The sequence below is a fragment of the Balaenoptera physalus genome (assembly GCF_965194825.1).
Source record: "Balaenoptera physalus genome assembly, chromosome: 6".
NCBI classification, from domain to species: Eukaryota; Metazoa; Chordata; class Mammalia; order Artiodactyla; family Balaenopteridae; genus Balaenoptera; species Balaenoptera physalus.
In genome coordinates, this window is record NC_138885.1 from 60,107,450 (window position 1) to 60,124,642 (window position 17,193).

General features: G+C 36.0%; 1 protein-coding gene and 1 long non-coding RNA gene across 3 annotated transcripts in view; one reads left to right on the top strand and one right to left on the bottom strand.

Annotated features, from left to right (window-relative positions):
* Positions 1-17,193, bottom strand: part of SCN1A (sodium voltage-gated channel alpha subunit 1) — a 70,219-nt gene that overhangs the window by 45,985 nt on the left and 7,041 nt on the right. For both annotated transcript variants that reach the window (XM_082464863.1, XM_082464862.1), the window contains exons 5-14: positions 15,716-15,779; positions 15,026-15,167; positions 14,157-14,363; positions 12,339-12,623; positions 11,021-11,368; positions 9,599-9,731; positions 8,552-8,790; positions 6,974-7,147; positions 5,037-5,393; positions 3,000-3,482 (exon numbers count right to left, since the gene is read on the bottom strand). In XM_082464863.1, coding sequence (XP_082320989.1) covers positions 3,000-3,482; positions 5,037-5,393; positions 6,974-7,147; positions 8,552-8,790; positions 9,599-9,731; positions 11,021-11,368; positions 12,339-12,623; positions 14,157-14,363; positions 15,026-15,167; positions 15,716-15,779 — 2,432 coding nt within the window. The remainder of the gene's footprint in view (positions 1-2,999; positions 3,483-5,036; positions 5,394-6,973; positions 7,148-8,551; positions 8,791-9,598; positions 9,732-11,020; positions 11,369-12,338; positions 12,624-14,156; positions 14,364-15,025; positions 15,168-15,715; positions 15,780-17,193) is intronic.
* LOC309662482 overlaps positions 727-17,193 on the top strand; it is a 437,456-nt gene continuing 420,989 nt past the window's right edge. The window contains exon 1 of the long non-coding RNA XR_014264727.1: positions 727-936. This is a non-coding gene — a long non-coding RNA (uncharacterized lncRNA). The remainder of the gene's footprint in view (positions 937-17,193) is intronic.

Consider the following 17,193-nt stretch of genomic DNA (forward strand, 5'->3'; position numbering starts at 1 on the left):
AAAAGGACAAAGTCAGGATTGCCACTACCTGACTTCAAGACATACTATAAAGCTATATTAATCAAGACAGTGCAGTATGGGTGAAAGAACAGACAAACAGATCAACAGAATAGAATAGAAACCCCAGAAATATACCCACATGAATATAGTCAACAGATCTTTGGTAAAGGAGCAAAGGCAATATTATGGAGCAAAGAGAGTCTTTTCCAACAAATGGTACTGGAACTACTGGACATCTACAGGCAAAAAATGAATCTAGACACAGACCTTATACCCTTCACAGAAATTAATTCAAAATGGATCACAGACCTAAATGTAAACATGCAAAGCTATAAATCTCCTAGAAGATAACAGGAGAAAATATGATGATCTTGGACAAGGTGATGACTTTTTAGATACGATACCAAAAGCACAATACATGACAGAGAGAGTTAATAAACTGGATTTAATTAAAATTAAAAATATCTGCTCTGTGAAAGACATTGTCAAGAGAATAAGAAGACAAGCCACATTAGGAGAAAATATTTGCAAAAACAAAGCTGATAAAGGACTGTTATTCAAAATGTACAAAGAATTCTCAAAACTTAACAATAAGAAAACAAACAACTTGATCAAAAAACAGGTCAAAGCTCTTAAAAGATACCTCATCAAAGAAGACATACAGATGACAAAGAAGCATATAAAAAGATGCTCCACATCATATGTCATCATAAAATGTAAATTAAAAAACAATGGGGGGCTTCCCTGGTGGCGCAGTGGTTGGGAGTCTGCCTGCCAGTGCAGGGGACACGGGTTCGGGCCCCGGTCTGGGAGGATCCCACATGCCGCGGAGCGACTGGGCCCGTGAGCCACAATTACTGAGCCTGCGCGTCTGGAGCCTGTGCTCCGCAGCAGGAGGGGCCGCGATGGTGAGAGGCCCGCGCACCGCGATGAAGAGTGGCCCCTGCTTGCCGCGACTGGAGAAAGTCCTCGCACAGAGACGAAGACCCAACACAGCCATAAATAAATTAATTAATTAAAAAAAAAAGAAAAATCATGAAGGTCCAAACCCTTTCTTTAAAAAAAAAAAAAAAAAAAAACAATGGGGTACCACTATACATCTATTAGAATGGCCAAAATCCAGAACACTGATAACACCAAATGCTGTCAGGCAACAGGAGCTCTCATTCATTGCTAGTGGCTGTGCAAAACTATACAGCCACTTTGGAACACAGTTTCGCAATTTCTTACAAAACAAAACACTTAGCATACCATCCAGAAATTGCCATCCCTGGTACTTAACCAAATGAGCTGAAAACTTATATCCACACAGAAACCTGCACATGGATGTTTACAGCAGCTTTATTCACATTTGCCAAAACTTGGAAGCAACCAAGATGTCCTTCAGTGGGTGAATGGATAATTAAACATCCAGACGACAAAATATTACTTAGCACCGAAAGAAATGAACTATCAAGCCATAAAAAGGCACAGAAGAAACTTAAATGTGTATTACTAAATAAAGGAAGCCAGTGTGAAAAGGCTACATATTATTTGACTCCAACTATATAACATTCTGGAAAAGGCAAAAACAGTTACAGATCAGTGACTGTCAGGGGTTAGCGTAGAGGGAAGGATGAATAGGCATAGCACAGAGTGTTTATAGACCCATGAAACTTCTCTGTGTGATACTATAAGGGTGGATAAATGTCTTTATACGTTTGTCCAAACTCATAAAATGGACAATACCAAGAGTGAACCCAAATGTAAACTATGGACTTTGGGTGATAATGACACATCAATGTAGATTCTGCAACTGTAACAAATATACCACTCTGGTAGGGTATGGTGATAATGGGGGAGGTTATATATGTGTGGGGCGCAGGGAGTATGTGGAAATTTTTCTGCCTTCCTCTCAATTTTTATGTAAACCTAAAACTGTTCTAAAACATAGTCTTTAAATAAATATTTAAAAATTTGGACTGTGTAACTTAAGGCACCTTACCATTTTTGGGACTTCCACACAATAAGTGGGAAATGAAGGTGGTTTGTTCTAGACTTCTTTGGAATTATCTTTTATATCCATTAGAGTTTTAGCTTAATATTTCTAAGTCAGTTGCTATGGGCTGAATTGTGTTCCCTCAAAATTAATATTTTGAAGCCCTAACTCCCAATGTGACTCTATTTGGAGATATGGCCTGTGCAGTAGTGATAAAGGTTAAGTGAGGTCATAAGGGTGCAATCCTAATCCAGCAGGGCTGGTGCTCTTATAAGAAGAAGAGAGACCAGAGCTATTTATCCATGCCCATGCATTGAGGAACGGCCAAATGAGGACACAGAAGGCAGCTATCCGCACCCCAAGGTGAGAGCTCTCCCCAGACACTGACCCTCCTAGCACCATAACCTTGGACTTTCCAGTCTCCAGAAATGTGAGAAAATACATTTTGATTGTTTCAGCCACCCAGTGTGTGGTACATTGTTATGGCAGCCTGGAAGATTAATATGCAGATCAATGTAATTTTAATCGGAGGAATGACATAGACTATTTCTTGTTGCTCAGTTCTCTTCCATGTAAGTGAGCTAATGAGTATGGTGTCAGATAAACAGAATGCATAAACAAAGATTATGAATTCAATTCTCAGCTATACCCCCTCGTTAGCTACATGATCTTGAACTTCCTAAGCTAGTTTTCTTATCTGAAAAGTTAGAAAAATAACACATACTTTTGAGGTTATTACAAGGATTAAATCTGATGATGTTTGTTCATTTCTTGGATCATTCATTCATTCATTATCTAACAAATATCCATTACTTAGGATGAGAAAACTTACGCATATACTATATTATTCTTCAATTTATTAATCACCTCACTGAGCTTAAATCTTTAGTTCTTCAATGAAAAAGTATTTTATATGATGGCAAAAATATTCTACATGGAGAATATATAATCATAAATACAGGCAATACAATACAAATATACACATATACATTTATACCCACCCACATCTATAAAATCTTACCTCTTTGCTTTCTTCCAGATCTGATTCACTACTAAAGTCCTCTGTGTTTAAATTTTCAAAGTCAGACTCTCCTACAGCAATCGGTACAGTCACAGTAAGACTGGGATTGTTTATGAACGACATGTAATCACTTTCATCGATAATGTATTTTTCAACACTGCTGCCAGTTCCTATTCCACTTGTGGTTCCATTTACATCTTTAAGATAGTCAAGATCTTTCCCAATTTCTGTTGTATGATTGGACATACAGCTGTCTTTCTTGTTGTTTAGATCATCAAGTGGTTTAATTTCATCTAAAATCTTTTGTTTTCTAATGAAGGACTGTTGAATAAATTCATATATTTTTCTCTTCACATAAGCTATTCCCTTGTGCATCCTATCCACAGCAATTTGGAGATTGTTCATTTCATTATCATCATCAGTGGCTGCAAGGTTGTCTGCACTAAATGAGCTCAGGAGCAAGGCCAAAAAGAGGTTCAGGACCTTAAAAATAATACAAACATCATTATAATCTCACCCCAATGTGAAGAAGAGCAGACTGAGATCACTTATTTCTCGAAGTGTGGAGGAAACTATAAATTCTAACAACTAGACAAGAAAGAAACACCACAGCATAGTGATCAGAAGTTGGGTGATCTAGGGACTTCCCTGGTGGTGCAGTGGTTAAGAATCCGCCTGCCAATGCAGGGGACATGGGTTCGATCCCTGGTCCAGGAAGATCCCACATGCTGTGGAGCAACTAAGCCCGTGCGCCACAACTACTGAGCCCGCGTGCCACAACTACTGAAGCCCGTGCGCCTAGAGCCCATGCTCTGCAACAAGAGAAGCCACTGCAAGGAGAAGCTCGTGCACTGCAACGAAGAGTAGCCCCCGCTAGCTACAACTATAGAAAGCCTGTGCACAGAAACGAAGACCCAACGCAGCCAAAATAAATTAATTAATTAATTAAAAAAAAAAAAGAAATTGGGTGATCTGAATTTGTGGTCTGGCTCGATAGCTACTTCACTATTCATCCATGGGCAAAGACATGATTTCTGTTGGTCTCAAGTTCCCCTACTTATAAAATGAAGATGCTAAATGAGCTGACCTATGGTTTTACTAAATTTAAAATTGTATGATTATAAGAAACAAGATTTATACGTGTTCTATATAAGAGTTCTAAACTTAAAATTCATTAGTGTTTAAAATTATGCATTTAAATGCATTTTATAGTTTCTTTTTTGATGAAGAGAGATATTAAATTGGATATTAATTGAAAAATAACCATTATGACCCAGAATGAGAATTATGAGCTTAACATAGGCATCAACACATGTTTTCTTGATCTACTGTATTTCTCATACCCCACTGTTCACTAATTAGGCAACTGTTCATAATCAGTCGCTAATATTTCCATGAGACTGTAATATAAATGTACATATCCTTTGGAGTATATTATATATTTCTATACTATAACAGTAATGTTCCAAACTTAAGAGAGAGGATTGATCAGTTACTCCATTTGGGTAATCTCAGGCATCATTAGCCAACTTTTGTTTGGTTAATAGAGTCACTAAAGGATTGGTTAATCCAGGTTGGTTCATGCATCTGCCATATGACATAGAGTGACTGAATGCTATCTACCATGAATGGGCAAGTAAAAGGTGAAATAACTAGGAACATTTAAAGGCACCACTTTTTAGTCCTATACTGGTAAGTAAGATTGGGCTTTCTCTAAGTTTATTCTTCAGACTTCTCCCTTCCTTGGATCTGAATTTATGAAATGTTCCCAACATTTCCTACTAGACCTGTCTTCAATATGATACTCTATTGGAATTCACATAATAAACGTGATGAAATGATTGACAAAATGGAGTTGAGTATAAATATTGTATGGTCACTGCTATATAGTTGTGTTGTCAAAGTGAGGCTGTAAGTGTATCAAAGGTAAGAGACTTTTAAAATTAATAATCATAGTCTTTGTTTTGGACAAAATGGTCATCATTTCATTATGCTCTTAATGTATTTCTGAAACACACTTCTTAAATGGGTACATACCACCAGGTTTCCAATGACCATGACCATCATGAAGACAGTAAGGCACATGGCTTGACCGGCGACCTCCATGCAGTCCCACATGGTCTCTATCCACTCTCCACACAGCACTCGGAACACAATCAGGAAGGAGTGGAAGAAGTCATTCATGTGCCAGCGTGGGAGTTCACAATCACTGGAAATCTTGCAGACACAATCTTTGTAGCTTTTACCAAAGAGTTGCATGCCGACCACAGCAAAAATGAAGACGATGATGGCCAACACCAAGGTTAGATTTCCCAGAGCCCCCACTGAATTGCCGATGATCTTTATTAGCATATTTAACGTTGGCCAAGATTTTGCCAACTTGAAAACTCGAAGCTGGAAAATAAAAAAAATAATGTATATTATTATGATCAATCTTTAAAAGCATTACATATATTGAGGTTTACTAAGAAGTGATTAAAATTGAATTTCTTACAACATCTGCTATGCAGATGTTATAACTAAGCATGGTGATGGATGTTAACTGGACTTACTGTAGTGATCATTTTGCAATATATACAAATATTGGATCATATGTTGTATACCTGAAACTAATATAATGTTATATCAATTATATCTCAATAAGAAAGATATATCTATAACAAAAGACATTTAAAAAAAAAAGCTAGTGGATATCCTGGACCACTACTGATTGCAGAACTTACAATCTACCAATCTTCACTGGGGAAATATGCAAGAGCCACCTTGCATTCTTGCACTTTGCTTTCCAAACTTTTAAATCTGTCCACCTCTGGACCTTAACCAATTAGAAATGACCTGGGGCCACTGCACTGTCATAGCACCACTCTCCTAAGCAAAAGGCATGGAGAGCAGGCTGTCTGGATGTCTTTGTGGCAGTGCTTGTCTTAACTCCAAGACACGTTTCCTAATCTATCAAGGACAGAGAGCTGTGAGCAAATGTTGCACTTTACCAAATAAGAAGTAAAGGTTTTCCCATAGGGAGCTTCTTATCTAAAAACAAAACAAAACAAACAAAAAAACCAAAACAAAAAGACTCTCTTACAACATCTGCCCTGCCCTTGATCACTTTCAGGTGCATGGCTAATTTTTGGACCCCCCTAGGAAGAATCTGATTCTTCCATATTTTAACCCTGAGATCATTTTCCCTGAGAGTGAATTTTTAATGATTACTTGGGGACCAACTGTCCTTAATTTGTTTTGTGAAGGTGGTTGTAAGGCATACCAGGCCTGAAACTAATATTAACATCTGATCTCGATGATCTCTGCTCAAAGATACTCATTTGTCAATAGCATGCAAAGTAACATCACTTTGAGCCCTGCTATAAGTAGAGAAAAGTGTTTATTATTCATAATGTTCCTTTGGAGCACTGACATAGCTAGATGCACCTGCATTTAAAACCCTGGAATACTTCCCATGACTTTATAATTCTTTCCCTGATTTGCAAGGACATATATGTGAATCAGTGGACATAGCAAGTAATCCTACAGATTTCTCTTGTCTGATTTTGGGAAGGAGCATATTTTCCAGAGGTAGAATTAGGAAGAATTTCTACATGCACATCTTATATCTGATTGTCATCCACCACTATAAAAGGGTGTTTATATTTTCAAAGCACTATTAAAATGTGGTACATTTTCATTAAAATATTTTCTTAGATCCAGAAATATTAACTGTAGTCATCTCTAGAAACAATACTTAGTCAGAATGGTAACTAAGCAATATATGAAACTATGTGACTAGGATTTTTGCAATAAAGTTTTTTCTAAATAAGTGGGAACAATTTTTTTTCCATTTAGGGACTGTTTTTGACAATGCAAATGTTACACAAAAACTTAAAATGTTAATGGTGTGTGGTAAAACCTATGATGTAAAACCTATGATGCTTGTTGGAAAGGTTTTTGTCTTTGTGCTGTTTTGTTTTGTTTTGCTTTACCAATCGGAATGAACGGAGAACTGATAATCCTTCCACGTTGGCCAGGCCAAGTTCTACCAGGCTAAGCGTTACAATAAAACCATCAAAGATATTCCAGCCTTCTTGGAAATAATAGTAAGGATCCATGGCAATAATTTTCAGAAACATTTCTGCTGTAAAGATCCCAGTGAAAACCTAAGATCAAAACAAAGTTACTCTAACTCCATCAGATAATGATAAAGTAGAATGACATAATATTTGCTCTTAGAACAAAATGTTTATACTAGTAATGATTATATTACTAGCTTACATTTGCATAGTAATTTATAGTTGATGAAAAGCTCTCATATAAGTTATTTCATTTTATCCTCAACAGAAACTCTATTAAACACGTAATGCAGGTATTATAACCATGACTTTACAGATGAGGAAACAGGTCTTCAGATGGCTGCAATGACTTGCCGAATATCAGCTAGAAAATGGCAAAACTAGGATTGAGAGCAAATCTATTTTTAACCAGTGTTCTTTCCATCACATCAAACTGCATTTTCCTTCAGAGTTCATACAGCACAGCTACTGACAAGATTTTCCCATAAACAGTTTTACGTATCTATAAGCTTATTCACATTTCCCTCTAATCAGATAGTTGTCATTATACGTATGTATCTATATTATAATATGTGCATTACTATTATCAGTATTTGTTATACACATGAAAAAAATTAATTTACTTCCATAGTATTGGGTTGGCCAATCCTCTTACGTAACATCTTACGGAAAAATCCGAACAAACTTTTTGGTTAAACTTATATAAATACTAAAGCTTAAAAAATAGAAATACTGTAATTCAGGATGCTTTACATGATTTGCTTTCCACCATCAAAAACCTTAAACCCTAAAACAAATATTATGGAAAATGCATACATTATTTTAGAGACCATTCTTTCAGCAAATAAAAGCTAATATTCCTATGTTGAGTCAACAGACAAACACTTTAATAATTTATGTTTTTTAAGCACAGAAGAGAAAGAATTTAGTGGCAACCTTCACGAAAAGTGGCGCTGTTAATCATATAATACACAAAATGTACTAGACGTTTTCAATATTTTATGGTTTTGATCTAAAATAGATGGATTAAACAATGCATGGTCTACCTAGATCCTGGAAGCGGAAAAGCTGGAGACATTTTTGAGTTGTTAAACTATTGCTTATAATGATGATGACTAAGCAAGATAAAAAGATCTGCAATTTTATTTTAGCCTTCTACAGGTAGGGAAACTGTGATAACATCATTTCAAAAAGTGTGTCCTTAAACTATGGACTGCTTCTGTACCTTGAAATAGTTAAAAATATCAATATTGACTTTTCAAGTAGTACTGCAGGCCTGTGCCTATTACTCTCTTTCTCAGTGTCTGCTTTGATCTTAAGGGCTGTTATTTTTGGCAAAAGTAGGATATATCCAGCTAGATATAATTCCCATCTTTTGGGAGCCAGGAAGTAGAAAGGGTGGTGGAAAGACTGCTGTAAGCTATTAAATGTAAAGAGTTTCTCTAACAGAAAGTTTGAAGACTGAACACATTTACCTTCCAATATGCTTACCAAGTTTCCTACTGTAAGCACATTATTGAAATGGTCCGTCATGGGATAGTGCTCCATGGCCATGAACAGAGTATTTAAGACAATGCAGATGGTGATGGCCAGGTCAACAAATGGGTCCATCACAACCAGGTTGACAATATGTTTCACTTTTAACCAATATGGCGAACAGTCCCAGATTAAGAACATGTTGGAAAATTTATACCAACAGGGTGGGCATTTCTGCCTGGATTCTTCAAGTTCTAGATTTAAAAAAAATAAATTAAAAACAACCACCAAAAGATATTTTTACACACATATATTCCTTTCAAATCCACTAGACTTCTTTTTAGTAACCAACGCATTTCCATTTGTGACAGTCAACCTCTTTTATACTTGATTTTAAAAAAACTATACAATTTAATCTTTAGACGGCCCAAAATATTTCTTCACACATAAACATAGAACAGAGGTAGCAAAGAATGGTTTTCTTCTCTTATGCATTGATACTGTGGTTCCATACTTTGCCTTAAGTTAAGTGAATGGTCTTTTAAATAAAATCTCAATAGGAATATGGGTTGGAGTAGTGTAGATAGTGTGTAATCCTATGTTAATGTCTGGCTATGGTGTCATGCTCAGGCTATAAGAGATAGGACAGAGAGATAGGGTAGAGCCAAGAATCATCTTTTTAATTTGTTTTTATTTTGTGAGAATGACCCACTCCTCTCCTCCAATCTTGAGAGTATTTAGGAAGTCCTACGCTAAGTGGAACAGAAGAGAGGAACACCATGGCTAATGGGATTAGAAACCCCTAACAGAAATGCTTTAGTCTGCATTTTCAAGGAGTTGCCACACACAGGATACATTCTTTAGTTTCAATATCACGGAATTTAAGTAACTTTTTAAAAAGCTTCTAGAATACAGGAGTAGGTATAACAAATAACTCTTAAATAAGACCTATTATGTTCTCTTTAGAATACACTGCTTCCAACTCACAGAGACATTCGTTTCGAATGAGACGATATAAGCTCAGTGAAAACAACTGAAACGGAAATGGAATTTGTTACAAACCTTCTACTGTATTTGTTAAAATGCTGGCTATGCTCATTGCTCTTTGCCTTTGAGTAGGATCTTCTAGAAAGTCCATGGAAACATGAAAAGAACTTGACCTTCTCTTTCTCATTTCAGTTTCAGTGGTTGTTCCCTGTAAAGAAAATGTTAATGTATTAAATGATTAACTTAAGCAATATGATAAGTGAACAACCAATGTGACACTGTGAAATTCATGAAACACATGCGACATGCACGTTCATATTTAATTGGTGATGGCAGATATTGCTGACTTATTGTATCATTAGCCTGGAATGTCCAAACTGTTAACCATTTACTCATACAGCAAAAACTGAGGGTTTTTTTTTTTAACCCTCTGATTTCATAATTTTATGAGACATAATGTAACTTGTATATGATTGATAAATTTGTGAGAGACATATTTAACAATTTCCTTATTTCTGAACTAATAGTAAAAAGTAGTAACTTGAAATGACATCTAAATGATCAAGGCATTTTATGTTGAGAAGGTAGCCCTTTATTTTTAAAGAAATACAAATAATTACAACACTCGTAGCTGCCATCTCATTTTCTGGACACAAGACATAGATGATCATTGACAACACAAACTGTAGGTTAAAAAAACAACAACACATGCTGCATGGACAACAGTTTCATCCAGGGTACCAAAGCAATAAGTCATCTAATTCTGACTTAGTCATGCCTCACCATGCTGATATATTTCCAAGTCTAATAAGAGGCAGCATGTGTTTAGAAATTCCTCATCTGGGTATACATTCACAAACACATAACATACCTTTGTACACAGACAATTCTTTTATCTGCCTGTATTAATATTTTTGTGTGTCTCTTCATTTAGATTAGTTTTGAGAAGACCTATATCAGCATTTTTTTTTTTAGTAAGACAAATATGAGTACTAGAAATTTTAAGACAATATTGAAGCTATCTATTTAGGCACAGTGTTCTTGAAAATCTTCTAAACTAAAGCAGAGCTATATTGAAGAATCCGTTGGAAAGATTTATTATACACCCTTTACAGTTAAACATAAGAATCGTTCATTTACTCTTACACCAGAGCTTTAGAGGATGTCCTGCTGTCTAAGTTCAGCACGGGTATATAGCAAATCCTCCAACTGGAAGCAGTCGTTTCCTATTGTGTTTAATTTATCCTTAGCACATTTAATAAGGAAATGCATTCAGGTGTTACGCAAGAAGGTGCTGAGGCCTTAAGTTTTAGGTGGATACTCTCTTAAAGATATTAAAAGATGCAGGTGCATTCACAGCTTGACCAACCCGGAATCATTCTCAAGGGGTTCCCTTCTGTAGAGACACTGGCTGGGGCAGCAATAACGGGCCAGCCATGCCTGAACTATTTAAAACTTCCTTACATTGTCATCAGTAGCTGGCTTATCTATTATCACCTCTGGTAGAAGCTGTCCAACAGGCGATGTAGGAACTGAAGGTCCACCAACCAAGGAAACCACACCATTGCAATCCACAGTGCTGTGCATCTTCCCATTGGCTGGAAACACGGCCAGCATCCGGGACGACCTACTGGTCTGACTCAGGTTACTGTTGCGTCGCTCTCCATGTCGTCGGGGCACAAATAAGGAGTCTCTGCGGCTTTCATTATCCTCGAAGGTGCTGTGTTCATCATCAGCAAAGTCATTCTCTGATCCCACATCCTTTGCTCGCCCTCTGAAGCTGAAAAGGCTTGTTCTGCTATTTCGCCTTGGAGAAAATAAGGAGCCACGGATGCTCAACAAAGACTAAAAGTTTGAAACCAAAAAAAAATAAAATAAAATAAAATCATATTAATATGGCCATTTGGAATGTGCTTTTATTTTGCAAGATTAAGTTGAAGGGGACTTCAGCATTCAAAACAGAATGTGACTCATTCTTTTTTGATTAACATTCTCATTTTATGTGCATTCGGATTAAATTAAATTACTTTTCTAAGAGACGGTTTCTAGCCCTTGAGATTAATGACTGGGGAGACAGATCGCAACTTAAAGATATTGAAAAACAAAACCCTGAACCACCATATTTCATATTCAAAAGCAAGCATCTTTAGTACCTTACTATGGACATTGTAAACACTCAATAAATATCAGTAGCATGACCTTAACAGGGGCACATTTGTTTCCGTTGCTCTTTCCCTTCAAGAAATTCTAACACTTTTCACAAATTGTTTTAGTCCGTCTTTCTAAAATCACTTTAAATTAATTATTGTTCTTGTTGCAGCTAAAAGGCACAGTGTTGTTGGAACTTGAAGACTTCTGAAATTCAGAGTGATGTGCTTTTTGATAAAGTATACCGTGACTAATATTTTCAGAAGCATGCATGATAGTTTATAAAGTAGTCAGGGGTAAAAAAATATATAAAATAACCGAAAAGACATTACTGATCAGTTATCTACATTTTTTTTTTCTCATTAAAAAGGCTGCAGACCAGAAAGATGAAATGTCATTAGTTACAACAAGTACCAGCAGACAGGTTCAGGTGAGAATCCGGGTCTCCTGACTTTCAATGTAGTGTTATCTCAACTACACCCCGCTGTAGATTTACGTGTGCAAACTAAGATTTTCTCATAACTATGTACAGAAAGGATAGGTTTAAATATAATAAACACAGCAGTCAATTCAGTTGATAAAAATTCATAAGTTGTGTTTAATTCCTCCCCCTCTCTTCAGTGCTCTAATTTCCATCCATGCATCATTTAACTCAGCAGTGCCATACCTGGTGTGGGGAGGAGTACCTCTTTTCGTATGTCAACCGATTCCCTTCTATGGAGAAGCGAAACCCTTTCCTCCTGATGCTGTCTTCGGATTCAGATTTATGGAATTCATCGTCATCTTTCTCTTCTCCACCAGACTGCTCTTTCTGTTTTCTTTTCTTTCTCCTATTTCTTCTTTCCTTTGCACTCTTGGAACTCAACTTGGAGGCTTCAGAGGAGCTGTCTGAGAGCCCGCCTGCTGCACTAGGGTCCCTGGAATGCACTGAGGCAGTTACAGCCGCTGCCTGCTACATTGAGGAGAAATGGTCTTAGCAAGGAGCTAGAGAAGACTTCACCTTTAAGAAAATAGCTAAAGCATTTGCAAAGCATTTTAAAAATAATTTAGCTGACTCCAGCTAATCTTATATCGAAGAAACTCTGCAAGTATAAAAGAGAATTTTTTTTCTTTCCATCTAATAAAGGCTTTTAGAGTTAACTTGGTTTCCTTTGTGCTAACATTGATTACATTTGTATGATGTTTTACAGACTGCATATTCAAAAGGATCAATCAGACAATGACAAGAACACAAATTCATATTACTTTTGGGATTTGATTTACTCTAAAAATTGGTATCTAGCACTGTCTTTTTTTTTTTTTTTCACTGAAAAAAAACTGGAGCATGGAAGAAAAGCTGATCAGTAACTTGGGGTCTAATCCAAAGATAGGAGGAATGAGATAAAGAGCTGAGATCCTCTTTCCAGTTATTGAAACAGGGTTGTCCAATACTCTCACAATATTATCAATCAAATTTATGGAAGGTGATAAAATCCCTTCCTTACCCCTCCACAATACTCTATTCAGAAGACTGGAGAAGGGAGGGTCAGAAGATTCGGCTAAGCAAGACAAGACGTTCAGTTCTCCAAAGACCATCCCCAGCTTCTTTAAGTCGGCACTGGTTCTTGCTGGCCACATGGTCATGGGATGAAAGCAATGCTTTTTGATCACAACTTGTACTAGCCCTAGGCTGGCACTTTTTGATTATTATCATTGTTCCAAGAGTACTCTCAATACAAGGACTCTTGCAAATAAATTAATACTCCCCAAACAACTTTCTTCTTTAGTAAAGACAGTGAGTTTCGATGCTGAACGGAAAGAGTAAGGAAAGATGGAAGTGATAAGAAGGGCATTTTGTTGTACTGTGAGTACTGACACCTCACTACAAGAACAAGTAATTCTTAGGTTCCCTGATCTCCATAAAATTGGTGACTTTCATATGCCTATTGGATACTGCTGTATCAGAGAACATTACATTATTTGATCACTTTCTTATTTATGTAAGAAAGGCAATTAAGCAACCACATTACAAGACAATATATTTTTGGTTAAAGAAAGTAATAGACAATCTTCTAAGAACCACATGAACATCTTTTTATATAATAACCAATAAAATTTTTTCTAAGAAAAGATGATTTCTTAGGATTTTCTTCTAATGCCAGTATACTCATTCAGTAAGTTTCTCACCTGAGAAGACCCCAAAATCACATTTTCCCTTGTATTCTAAAATTTTAAGATGATTAAAATAGCATGAGAGAGTTCTATTGTGGTCCATATCGTAAACATCTTAGAATAATTAAACTAAATGACTTAAAGATGATCAAAACAATGTAGAAATCCTTACTAATCCCCTATACTACCAGCTTCTCTTAAGTACAAACAATTATCTGTCTCTCACTTTCTCTCCAGTATTTTTGTAACAACCAAAACAATAAAGAAGGTTTGTACCATGAGACAGGACATATTTGATTTGGTGAATTTACCTGAGTTGATTTGGTGAATTTACCTGAGCTGCTTCCTGTTGCTTTTTAAGCTGTTCAAGCATCTGCTGAAATTCAGCCTCTTTCTGTTCTGCCTCTTCTAAGGTGGCCTGATTCTGTTCCTCATAGGCCATGGCTACCACAGCCAGGATCAAATTTATTAGATAGAATGAGCCCAAGAAAATGACCAGCACAAAAAATATCATGTATGTTTTTCCAGCAGCACGTAATGTCTGAAAATAAGAACACCAGAATTATTTTTTTCAATATTATTTCACTAACGGGTGGCTTTACCTGTCTCCAACTTACTGTGTGTCTTATAGGACTCTGATATAAATAATAATTATGACGTTCACAGCCCCTCCTACCTCGTTGACTGTCTGTTTCTTTAACATCATCCTCTTCCTTCTCCCCTAACTCATGCATTCAACATTCTGATGTGTAGGAGGGAATTCTTGGATTTATCAGGAATAAAGCAGAGTCAAATAAAGTACCATGGAGATCTCCATCAAAGAGCTGAGGCTTTGAATAAAGTTAAGGAAGAGACCAAAGTTATCCTTCTACATCTGCTTATTCATTTTCATCACCTGCCACCTGAAGGATGATACTTGAGCGGGTAAACAGAGTTGAGGGGAATATATGCCTTCTGTTTAGGAGGATCTGTGTCTGGGAAGGGTGGGAAATAGGTTTTGAGCCAAGGGGAACTGAGAGAGAATTGCTGCTCCTGGCATTGCTATGCTTAATGTGTGTTATAATCAATAGGGTAAAGAAAGTCAAATCTGATTTTAAGCTCCGCTCTTTCCATTATATTATGGTGTGGTTTGGATTTCATAACTAAGCTGGTTTTCTTATATACTTCCAATTAAACACAATATGTGTCTCTTCAGGTTCTCACCAGTTGGTAAAGATTTTCCCAGAAGTCCTGAGTCATCAGTCGAAACAGGGACAAAAAAGCCCAACTGAAGGTATCGAAGCTTGTGTAGCCATAATTGGGATTTCTACCAGCTTTCACACACATGTATCCTTCTGGACATTGGCTGTAAACGTGGCAAAAGAAAGTATTATAAGAAGTTCTGCTGTCTTTTTATTCTGGTAGCGTGCTATACTTATGATATTGTCTAGCCAGGAAGATTTGCTATTTCAAGGGATAAAAGTATGATAAATAAGCAATTAATACATTTCCCAACTTTTGACTTAACATAATTTTACTATCCACTTGACGTCATCATTAAAATATTGCATAGCATTTCTAGTAATATTTTACAAAACTATTTTCTGTTGGTAATTAGTGTGTTAACATATGTCTAGTTCATTTTCCTACCGTGGATAATCCAGAGTCATCTCATAGCTCACACATACTCATCTAAGGGAAACAGCATTAGAGCTAAAGTATAACTTCTTGTTTTATGAAACGTGAAAGCTTGTCTAATATCTAAATAATCCCTCACCTTATAAATAACTTTAATTATAGCAAATTAGTATGAATAAAGTTAGTTGGCTGTTACCTGTCAGTTTGTACAAAAAAAGAGAAAATATACACACACACACACACACACACACACACACACACAAATGATTGTCTTACCCAGCATCTGAGCTATTGCCACACAGTAGTGCATCTGAAAAACCCTCCAGAAAATAATGATATCCTGTTTAGGAAAAAAAGTCACATGATGAATATTTGCATGACATTGCAAAATGAGAATAAGATCAGGCCGCTCTTTTAAAGTTCATAATTTTAAGTACATTATTATAATTTTAAATACATTATTATAGTTTTAAATACATTATATAATTTATTCAAAGGCACAAGTATTATTCCCTCTAAACATTAGATATTATATTAAGGAGATTGGATACTTAGTTAATAGTACAAAGCATTTGTTCTTTATGAATGTAAAATTAGTGATAATCACAGGTACTAACATAGTATTTTAAAAGGTATCAGTGTTTTTTTTACCCTCCTCAGGAAAAATAAAAATTTCATTCTGTAAAAGTAGATAAGAATGGCAGGGATTTCTTTGCTTTCTCAAAACAGCTACATGTTTCAAAATAAAGGGATTTTAACTTTTCTGAACTGTCTTCTGTATTTTTTAACACTTTATAAATGACTAATAATTAATTGTAATCTACATTCTACCAACTTATAGAATATATCATAGGCAGCTTATAGTAAAAGATGCATAAATCATGTCAACTGCTAAAACAAGTGAAATAAAAAATCATTTTAAATATTGTACTAAAGCTAAAATAATTATTATAGGTGAATATTTCACTATCTCAAAGTTTTCTGTCTCTGGCAAATTCGTTAGATTCTTTCAATGTCCTGTTGAAGTGTCACTTCCTCTGTGAATTATTCCTTGATAGCTTCTACTTTCTTCCCACTTAAAGACTGGCAAAATTAATAAATCCTCTCACTGTGCTACCAGTAACATGTACAGCCATTATTATTACATTCACTGTCTTATATTGTGATTATTTGCTTACAAATACTGTTCTTCCTTGAAAAAAATGTCTAATCATTCATTATTTCCATATTACTAGTGTTTGGGACCTAGTAGCCTTTCAATAAAGTTTATTGAATGAATAAGTAAAGGGATGACAAAAAGAGAACCACATGGAATTAAAGAGTCATTTTGTAAAAAGGACAATTTTGGATTTTGTAGGAAAAATATTTTCTAGATGCTAAATCTTCTGAGAAATTTACTCTACGTATAGTTCTGTAAGAGATACAAAAATACATAATGGAACTATTTTAATTTTCAATGTCTTTACTTCTCTGAACATAAGGAAATTAAGATACAATTTCTTAACTTTTAAATGAAATTAGCAATGTGAAAGGAATATGACAGTTTCTGGATAAATTTTTTTTCTAATTTATTTATTTTTGGCTGTGTTGGGTCTTCGTTGCTGCACGCAGGCTTTCTCTAGTTGCGGCTAGCGGGGGCTACACTTTGTTGAGGTGCGCAGGCTTCTCATTACGGTGGCCTCTCTTGTTGCAGAGCACGGGCTCTAGGTGTGTGGGCTTCAGTAGTTGTGGTTCGCTGGCTCCAGCAGTTGTGG